Source organism: Schistosoma mansoni, chromosome 4, assembly GCF_000237925.1.
Source record: "Schistosoma mansoni strain Puerto Rico chromosome 4, complete genome".
NCBI lineage: Eukaryota > Metazoa > Platyhelminthes > Trematoda > Strigeidida > Schistosomatidae > Schistosoma > Schistosoma mansoni.
In genome coordinates, this window is record NC_031498.1 from 20,387,316 (window position 1) to 20,398,274 (window position 10,959).

Consider the following 10,959-nt stretch of genomic DNA (forward strand, 5'->3'; position numbering starts at 1 on the left):
TACAGACGAAAATCTCGTCACCACAAACATCTCATAATATGTTACATAGTTATTGGCTGGATTTGCACTTTTTAAACTATACTTTCTGTTTCCCTTGATATTCAGGTCTAAATGCATTTCATATATTGTGCTAAACTCATCGAGTTCTTATCAACAGGTTTATTTGAGTTTAATCATTCAGTATTGTCCTTACTATTCATCTACGTGTCTGGCTGTTTTACTTCTTCTCAAACCAGTAGTTCGTGCAATTAGATAACTTCAGAAGTTGATCGTGCAGAATATACAGCTTCATACAGACCAAACGGATAACGGTACCTAGCAAAATATAATAATCCTAATAAATACTCGGAAATATCTACTCGGATGTCTATATTTTCTACGTGATTACGGAATCCATCTTCTAGATGTTGTAATATAGTGATCATACACCAAGTATTGACGTTCAGACTGTCAACTGAACCTCAATTGAACAAGTAAAATTCTAAGCACAACAGAGAGCTTTGACGCATGAAATTGAATGTTTCTTGAGACATACTGCCTAGTGAATTATGCTGTAATTAGTTGGAATTAATATCAGAAAAATATATATTAGACCAGCCTGATGTAGCTCTGGATTGACTTCACGACAGCATATTGCTGGATATTTTCTCTTCACTGTTTCTATTCTCAGACAACTGGTAGTGACCTTAAATATCAGTGCCAATATAAACCCAACCTAATTACAAAGAGGTTAGAGATGTTACAGGTATTCGGCGTTTGACAAGGACTTTACAAGTAACGCCTTTATAATGGAAGTATGCGGACTTACCTTCAACACTTCAAAGTGTAAAGTAGTCCATCTGAGACATGTTGCAGACTATAGTTACAACTTAGGTAACTCCTCTCTTTCTCAAGTCAAAAAAGATTTAGGAGTGTTGGTACCCTATGACCTGAAATTGTATGCGAACTGTGACAAAAACGCCTTTCAAGCAAACCTTGCACTGGTAACATTGAAGCGCATTTTTGGCCAGTTTGACGGTAGAACCTTCCACATAATCTTCAACAGTTTTATTCGTCCCCATTTAGAGTACGGGAACATAGTATTTCCTCCCTCCCTCCAAAAGGATAAGGACACTCTGGAACGTATACAACGTCGAGCCGTGAAATCAGTTCGGGGACTCAGATTCAAACCTTATGAGGAGCACCTCCAGTCACTTAACATTTACCCATTAGGGTACAGGCGTCTTAGAGGTGACCTTCTTATGAATTACAGTATCCTCAATACTTCTTGCCATCCCCTTAAACATCTTCTTAAGCTTAGTCATAACACTAACCTAAGGGGTAACACCCAGAAATTGGAGACCCTATATAGCAGAACAGACTGCAGACACAACTTCTACTCCGTAAGAGTTTTTAAATTCTGGAATTCGCTGCCGACTGAGCTAGTTCAAGCGACCTCCCAGGAGTCCTTTAAGAGGAAACTTGACTTATTCTTAAGGACTAAGGATAACATATTTTGATTGACCAAATTCTTTTTTTCCTCTATTATCGTTCATATACCTAGGTTTTTGCCTAGAGGTATTGGTGATCCACTGCTACTAGACACGGAAGCCCGTTAAGCGGAAGCTTCTTCTATTCCGTCTTCAACCATTTGAACCATTTATGCCAACCCAACCAAATCAGAAATAAAAAATGAAGCGATTCGAATACATATTTGAAAGGCCAATGAAGTATCGGGAAGCGTTTGATCTAGACTGGTTAATAGTTTCAAGGGACGCGTAGCACGGCTTACACACCCCTGATCTGATGCGGGCGCGTTACCGAGAGCATTCAGCTATATGTGTCCATTAAAACTAAGTAGGTCAACGTCAAATATCGAAGACTTACAGAACTATTTATTTCGGGGATCTATTTACCACTGCAAGGTCTAATTCTTGTGTTCGTCCAATTATATTATTATTCCAGTTCAGTTATGTCCATTCAATCCCAATATACATTGACTGTTTTGTACTAATGTATATGCTAGCAAATTCAATTTCCGAGATATATGTTCAATAACATTTGTATTTTAGTTCCTACTTAATCCCATTTTTTAGGCCAGTCCCTGAAGGTCGTCGAAATAAAAGAGAGGTAAATTCAGTCCTAAGCTGTGTGGTGGTTTGAACTTTTCGCTCTAACTTTTGATTTATCCGATTTTCTTAGTCCTAGGGTTATGTTTTTACTGCTCATTGTCAATCTCTTTTTACTATTGAGTGTAAGTGGATCGTTTGTGCTTGCTGTATCGTCGACTCACCTAACCTTACGTTCTTTTTTCAAACACTCCAAGCTATTTCGTGTGCTCTCCTAGTACAAAAAGTACTTACTGACTGGACAGAAACCGCAGCAGCTGACTTTCGTCCCTTTTTCTTGGTTCATCTGACCTCACTACAATACAAATTACTGCCAATAAAACTACACATGTTCAAAAAGTGAGATCGAGTTATAATTAATCGTCTCCGTAGGTTTGACGAAAAGGAGGATATTTCCTGTACAAATAATGCGAAGAACTCTATCGTGAAATCTTTGCGTACTCGACTAACTGAAGGTTATGGCATTGATAGTAAAATGGTTGATCAGATTTTACCTAAGAAAGATGTTGTAAAACACATTAAGTGGTAAGATGCTGGGGTTGAATATTAAACAAATGAAGTCACGAACATGTCGACTTGTATTCAGATTCTGATGGTGAAGTCATGTTTTTCCGACAACGTGAGGGTCCGTTTATTCCATCGCTGAGATTACTTCATAAATGTAAGTAGTTTCTGGTTGTGATCCCCCACGTAATATATGATGATGAATCACATTTGTGAGTGTTTTGGTTGATTTATAACTTGGTCGTACAGATTTAAATGGTTATTTTTAGCAAAAGTTGACCGTCAGAAATTTTAGTCTGACCGTATGCATAACAACCAACAATGCTTAAGCTCTCGCATTCATTGGAATTACTTCAAGTCATAACCCGATTGCTTTCGACATCTGAAAATATTCAATCAGTTATTTGTGAGAGTTCTTAACACCCATTGATTTTAAGATTATTTTAGACAAATGTATATTCGACCCACAAAACCACGTTTATGTGTTCGTATTCACAGTTTCTTCAACTGACGTTTGGTAGTTTCATATAGTTTAATGTTCCCTAACTGACCCACCAACCTGAATGATAGTTTATTTGTCGAAGCGTCCTACCTGAAAATAAGATGTCAGGTCCTATGGGTTTCCCATAGCACCAACTAATGACAACTGTCTAAGTCTTCGAAACTCAACTTATATCAAGCCATATGTCTGTTAAATACACTTTAGTATGCATTCATCTTTGGAGGGAGTCATTCCGCTTTTTCTAAACATACACAAAACTTTATTAACTTCAGATCCTTTCATCCTACCTCATTTACAAGTTGACAAAGGTGCTATCAAGCATGTTTTAAATGGATCAAATATTATGTGTCGTGGATTGACATCACCCGGTGCTCGAATGACAGAAGTTCCTCAAGAGTCAGTTGTTGCTGTAATGGCAGAAGGCAAAACAAATGCACTCGCAGTTGGCATTACTCTGTTATCGACTGATGAGATGTGAGTTTTCAACAAGCTTTATTTATGTGACAGTGTTTTGTACATACCTTAAAAGTATTTTTAAACTCTTTGATTCTTACCAAGATGCTGAATATGACTAACTGGTTGATCTTAATTGTCTGAATCGTAACATTTGAAACCTAGTGTATTACTGGTAGGAAGAAACCTAATTTATGGCTTAATAACATTTTAGTTTAGTGTTATTTCATGTCAACGCTTTAATGAGAAAAACGATGTTCATATATACAAACTGCTAAAATTAACTTTTCAGTAACATAAAAGGAATTTAGGGGATTTTGTTTTAAATGTACTTTTTATAAACATTTTAGTGTAGTTCTGAAGTTCCCCCCCACTATGCAGTCTTTATACAGAAATATGTCGAAAAGTGCTAGCGGTCTTATTCTGATGTGGATTTTCGTTAGCAAGTACTCTGTAAAATTGTTTTCTTGATGAACTGTAACTCTTTATACTTGTGTATTAGTTGCACTACAGAATGAAGCCGTGCTTTTTGGGTTGTATAGAGCCTACATGGTGTCCAACGATCCTGAAAATCAGTATGACGATTAATTACTTACTTTCAGGACCTCTCTTTCCCCAGCGAAGTAGGTGAAAAAGAGTTAATTGAAAACTAAGGGATTTAGCCATTAAGCTGCTTCTTCACACTCGATGTCATATATATGCCCTGTGCTGAATAACGTTCAGTGTACTGTTGTGAAGTCTGACAATTCTGACCAATACAGTTGTTAAAAGTTTGACATTACAGGATGCAAGCATGTCCATAGGAAACTAATCAACTGCAATCCTAAAAATCAATGGGAGGATCCAAGCAACCAGTACAAAAATGAATTATTGTTATTAGTTGGTATTTCTTTTTGTGTCGAAAACATACAGTAACCTGTTTCCTAGTCATTACCATTATCTGTTTTGGTAGTTGATAACATCAGTCAGTCAGTCAGCTATAACGTAGGATCAGGCACACATTTGCATCGGTCCAAGTTGCCATACCTCATTAGCACAACAAGATAAACACCAAATTCATAGTAGTTAATTTAGTGGTGGTAATATATAAAGGATTTGTTGTATATAAGAACATAGTACAGGAAAAAAGACATATGAAGCAATTTTAATCTCACAGTTTGAGGGAATACAATGAGTGATAATATAATTTCCTAGCTTTCACCTAATCATTCTGGGAACAATTTTTTTTCACTATTTTCACTGTGTTATATAATTGCCACATTAATTCTTAATCTTAGTTTTACTGTTGCTCCGTAACACTAGAATTAGATCAAATTCTTCACTGCTTCTTATTTAAATATCACCATACACGTTAGATTTTTCTCTTCCGCTCCTTTTTGAGTACCTATCTGGAGTCTGATCATGCCCTGGTCTGCGCCAATCTTAGCTTTTCAGTGGCCGAAGGATTGACCACCATCAACAGATTGATGTTAGTAAACTGGCTGCAACTTCTGTTGCAAGTAAGTATCGAGCCGATCTAGCTTCTAGGCTAGCTAGCATCCCACCGAAAAGTGTAGATGAGCATTGGTTACAACTTCATGACGCCATGAAAATGGTGAGTAAAGCCGCTTGCGGCTTCGTCCCGCTTATAAGCACTGGGTTTCTTCTGGCTACTTACAACTGATCGAAGCCCGTCGGTTTACTCCGGGTGACCGTGAGTTTGACCACAAACGAAGGCTATTAATTAGTGAAATTGGGCAAAGCTTGCGTAAGGACCGAGAAGCCTGGTGGTCGGAGCGTGCTAATGAGATGGAAGCAGCAGCTGCATCTGGTAACTGCCGGAAGCTCTTCCAATTCATCCGAGCCACTGACATCAAGAAGTCTGGTGTGAGTGAAACAATCTACGAGGATGACGGTATGCCAATCACTAACATCTCTCGACGTCTTGGACGACGGGCGGAATTTTTTGAAGGGCAGTTCAACTGGCCTGTTGCTCCGGCAACATCGACCAGTTTGTCCTGCCCCCCATGGCCGGTGACGACTGATCCACCAAACGAGGCGGAAGTCCGCAAGGAACTCCAACTCTTGAAGCGCTACAAATCGCCGGGCCCAGATGACTTACCTCCGGCTCTTTTTAAAGATGGTGGTGACCTTCTGACAAAGGAATTGACTGTGTTGTTTACAAAGGTTTGGGAGCAAGAAAATGTTCCAGCATCATGGAATGAGTCGATAGTCGTCCCTATCTTTAAAAAGAGTTCACTTTGTTCCTGTAACAACTATCGGGGGATAAGTCTACTTCCGATTGCGTCCAAACTATTGGCTTCTGTCATTCTTCGTAGGTTGTTTAAAACCCGAGAAAGACTGACTAGCGAGGAGCAGGCTGGTTTTCGTTCTGGTCGAGGATGCATTGATCATATCTTCACCCTCCGCCAAATGTTAGAACACCGTCATACTTATCACTGGCCAACAATCGTAGTGTTTCTTGATATCAGGGCTGTCTTCGATTCGTTGGACAGGACTGTTCTCTGGGATTGTCTATTGAAGAAGGGTGTGCCTGAGAAGTTTATTAACATCTTAAAGGCCCTGTACACTAACACCTCAGGCAGAGTGAGGGCATACAACCACCTTTCTCCCTTGTTTCATTCAAGCAGCGGGGTTAGGCAGGGTTGCCCAGTCTCACCATTCCTCTTCAACTTTGCCATCGATGACATCCTAGAAACAGCTCTGATGTATGTAAGTAATGGCGGTGTGGATCTGTTGCCTGGAGAACGACTTCTCGACCTCGAGTATGCGGATGATATTGTCTTACTGTGCGATAATGCCCAAGGTATGCAATCCGCACTTAATCAGTTGGCAATCAGTGTCCGCAAGTACGGTATGTGCTTTGCACCTTCGAAGTGCAAAGTACTCCTACAAGACTGGCAGGATCCTCATCCTGTACTCACCCTAGATGGTGAGCAGATTGAAGTAGTTGAGAAGTTCGTGTATCTAGGTAGCTACATAGGTGCTGGTGGTGGCGTGAGTGATGAGATTGATGCACGTATAAGGAAAGCCAGAGCGGCTTATGCCAATCTGGGCCATCTTTGGCGCCTTCGTGATGTTAATCTGGCTGTAGAGGGTCGGATCTACAACGCGTCGGTGAGAGCAGTTTTGCTCTATGCTTGTGAAACCTGGCCTCTCCGAGTTGAAGATGTTAGACAACTCTCTGTGTTCGATCATCGTCGTCTCCAAAGGATTGCTGACATCCAGTGGCAACACCATGTTAGTAATGCAGAGGTTCGGCATCGTGTGTTCGGGCGCAAAGACGATAATTCAATTGGTGTCACCATCTCGAAACACCGACTTCGGTGGCTTGGACATGTTCTACGAATGTCGTCCCAGAGACTTCCACGTCGTGCATTATTTGCCGACTCTGGGACTGGTTGGAAAAAGCGGAGAGGTGGTTAGTGTATGACATGGTGTCGTGGTATGAAAGAAAGCTGCAAAGGGTTAGCTTCTGTTGGTCCTTCACGACTCCCTGGCTGGGGCGCGAGAGATGGTGCAACACAGTGGCTAGAGACGTTATCAGATATGGCTCAGAATAGAAGCCAGTGGCGAGCCTGCTGTAACCTTCTTTTACTTTCTTCATAAAGAGTGGTTCTAACTTTCTTAACTGAAAGAGTCTTCCGGTTGTACACTTCAGTCCCCCTTATTTTTTCATCCTTTCTCTTCCTATTTTCATTGTTTTGTGTGTCGCATATGTATCTGGTGCCCTTTTGTACCAATATGTATGTGTTTAAATAAATAAATAATCCAGCAACGAAATTGATATTCATGCAGTATATTTTTCTTATCTTGAAGAGTATGTTGTTTGCTGACACTATGATTTGGTTTCCCATATCAAACCACTATGTTACAATCAGTGCTTTTATTAATTTGAGACACGAAAATTAAAGTACAACTGAGCACCAAAAAATTATGCGTCATGTAGACAAATCATTGAAATTACAAAGAAATAAAGGAGTTAAGTTCAATGTAAAATAAGTGAACAAGCATAGTTTATTATAAGAGAAAGTCCTCTGCCTCACTAAATGCTCTCGTACGGCCACACGTTTATAGCTCGTGGTGGGAAGGTCACGCTTCGAGATTGTTTTCTTACGAAAGTAAGAGGACTAAAAATGAACCTCTAGCGCCTAAACAGGGACCGTGGATATTGAATGGCCTACCCAGGAGGGGTTAGAAAACCTTAATTCCAATCCAATAATATATATAGGCTCAAACGGCAGATGAATCTATTCTAGACACCGGCTACAATGGGACTCCGTCTTGTGACTTTGCTCCGCTATCATGTAGACCGAGCCTCTAGGCCAAAGGCTCGGGGGGGGGGCTTGTAGCGAGCCCATTCAACTACTGTATTTTTTGTGTGCTCTCTGTAATCCTAACATTTAACCCACTGTAAATTTATGTGTGAGTCTGATTGAGCGCATGTGTCTGCACGTCAATCTTTGATCTGTTCTCTCATTGGTTGTAAACAAAGACAATCAATAATTTATCCACAATCCATTAACACTCAAAAATATATATGGATTTTTAACACTCACACACACACTCACTTGTTTTCCCGGTGTGCTTGCTATCTGTACGCTTGCGGATTTTTACTGAGCTTCAATAGTAAACTAACTCTATAACTGGTGTTCAGGCTTTTGAATAATCTCGAGTAAACCCGTAATTCTACTAGGAGATTTAGCCTGCAGTAAATATTCAGTTAGCGGGATATTTATTTATTGGAGTCAGATATAGAGGAATTAATCCTCTACAAAGTTGGTGAGCCGCATTTTGAACACGCACCATTATTCTACAGGCTCACCTGGTTTGGTTTAAGCACCCAGACAGCATCCTAGTCCACACAAATAAATTCATGATGGTTGGTGTTTTAGAAAATGCTCTTGGTCTGTTTCACCATGTATGTAAATAATATTTAAACACCAGTGTACATTTTATATATTTCAATATCTCTGTTTAATTCCTAAATATTCTAAATCGTAAGTTGACGATTAGATTCTGTGTATGTTTAATACATATTTCCATTGTCCATGTTTTGCAAGGCTTGATTTGAACATCGAAGTTTGATTAACATATGATATTAGTCTGTTCTATATGTAGTCAACTAGCAGTTTGTTTCCAGCAAGTACCAATTTTGAGAATAGAGAAAGACGTGTGGTTCGGTAACCAACTTAGTGATCGACGCAAACATACCATACCCCTGTCAACGATTGTTGAGGAGGTTCGACATCGGACAGGAGCCCCTGCAGCTCATGCTGTATCAATTACCTGGTATTGAACATGTAAACATAATGATAACTGTTGTTATCGTAAGCACAACACCGTCACCATCTACGAATTCAGCTAATGTCCACAAATGTCTAAATGAAACTATAAATCTGTATTCACCAGCATCTAATTCAAGAATATATTCTGTCTTAATTATGGAGTCCAACCATATCGAGAGCAAATTAATTGATCACCGACGACTATTTCAAAATATCGCTGGTAGATTAAAGTAAAAATGTAAACCATTGGATTAAAATTCTGGTTTATGGGTAGCACTCTGTAAGATATGGTAGTGTAAGTTCACCTGTTTAAATTATGTCCATTGCTTAGGAATCATATATATAGGTAAAACAGTTAAGTCCCTTGGCTTTCAATTGTAACCTAACTGTTGTCGATCCGTGATGAAAAGTGCCTACATATCAAACTAATGTCAGTACTTATGATTTTTAGCTCGAGAGGTAGTCGTGACATTTTTATTCACCATATTTTCAGTAATTTCTCTGTGTATTGAGATGGAAGCTTTACATCTATCAATAAGTTTTATTTGATAATTTGGAATAAAACGAGTATCGGGTGGATTGTTAGTAATAAAAATGATATATTTGTTGTGTCTCAGTGACCAGAAAATTAAATTTCTGACGTTTCGTGACTCAGTGTGAGTCACTATTAGAAAAAGTAAGTAAGTAAGCAAATATAATTGGCACAAGCTTAAGTACTATGAAGAAACGAAACAAAAATATTTAGTAAAACCAAAAAACAGGTCTAATTTATTATTCACAATTGCCAGTGTTCTTGACTTTACTCCTGCTAGTTTTTTTTAAGATGATAAGCTTAAATCGGGCTTCTTGGCCACACATTTTCTTTATTAAGTCAAAACCTTCAATTTTATATCAGTCAGTCACAACATAGAACTTCGTGCGTACGTACATCAGTTCGAGTTGCCATACCACATTAGCACAGAGATGCAGTTGTCGATTCAAATCCCATAGTGGTAGAAGTAGTAAGAGTTTAAGCAGCAATGTGAAAGATTAGGGTTTGAAGATGTTATTCAAGGAGTATAATCCAGTGAAATAAATTTGAAAAGAGAAAAAAGATAGGGACATGAAGAATTCAGATTAGAATTTGGGAGAACACAAAGAGTGGATGCATCTACGCCATTGTAAACGATTTTGAGCCATGTCATTCAAGGTCTCTAACCATCGGTTGCTATCATCTCGCGAATCCCAACCAGGTAGTCTACACCTACCAACATGACTCAGTCCAATTGTCAGTGACTTCATGGATTTGTGCCACGTTTTATATCATATTTCAATGAGATGTTTGTGTCGGATTTACAAATCACTGGTTAATTTTTTGGGATGAAATTTTTATTTTTATTTGGTTGTGATGTTGAAAAGTTTTCCTGCATACATAAGATTGAATGTTTAAAATTTTTAAAATTGTTGATGTTTAAAATTAATTTACTGAAATCATAAAAGCTAAGTAAACTAACTGCATTCTTAAAATGGTTTTAACATTTGCTCTTCTACGATTGTTCTCTCCTTTCTATTCCAATAGCTTATCAACCAACAGTGGCATTGGGGTCAAAAATGTACATTATTTGAATGATGGATTATGGCGTCTTAAAGGCGTACGATAATTGACTTTGTTAAAAGAACTCTAAGTACATTCTTATTTGTACATAGACCTTGTGATCACTTCCTTGAATGATTTCTAATGTACTTGCCGAAGTGATAATATCTGAGTTTATAAATAAACTTTTGGTGTGAAATCTTTTGTCCTTTTATTGACAGATTTTTTAAAATTATTTGCTGGTTATTCTAATGATTATATCTGTTTTGCTCTCACATAACATATCACGTTCCCTAGTCTACTTTTTTGGGTGCTCTTATCATGTCTGAATGCGTTACAGTTTTCGTCCTGTTGTCACTTCAAACAGCACTGCTCATTAAACTTAATAACTATTGATTTACAAATATTTAAATCCTAACCACTTCTAAATTTTTAGCTTGGCATCCATCCAGTTTTATTCCTCCCTTGATTTTATCTAGGTTTGTTAAAATTTACTGACTGTTTAGTTCCGACTAATGTTTTATCTTAAAA

General features: G+C 38.4%; 1 protein-coding gene across 1 annotated transcript; it reads left to right on the forward strand.

Annotated features, from left to right (window-relative positions):
• Positions 1-2,436: 2,436 nt before the first annotated feature.
• Positions 2,437-10,495, forward strand: Smp_210280 (putative beta-1,4-galactosyltransferase; the record flags this gene model as incomplete). The annotated part of the gene is made up of 5 exons (XM_018797139.1): positions 2,437-2,447; positions 2,481-2,633; positions 2,669-2,769; positions 3,387-3,588; positions 10,414-10,495. The coding sequence occupies 5 exons, from the start codon at positions 2,437-2,439 to the stop codon at positions 10,493-10,495; spliced, it is 549 nt and encodes a 182-aa protein (XP_018652211.1).
• Between the last annotated feature and the right edge of the window lie 464 nt (positions 10,496-10,959).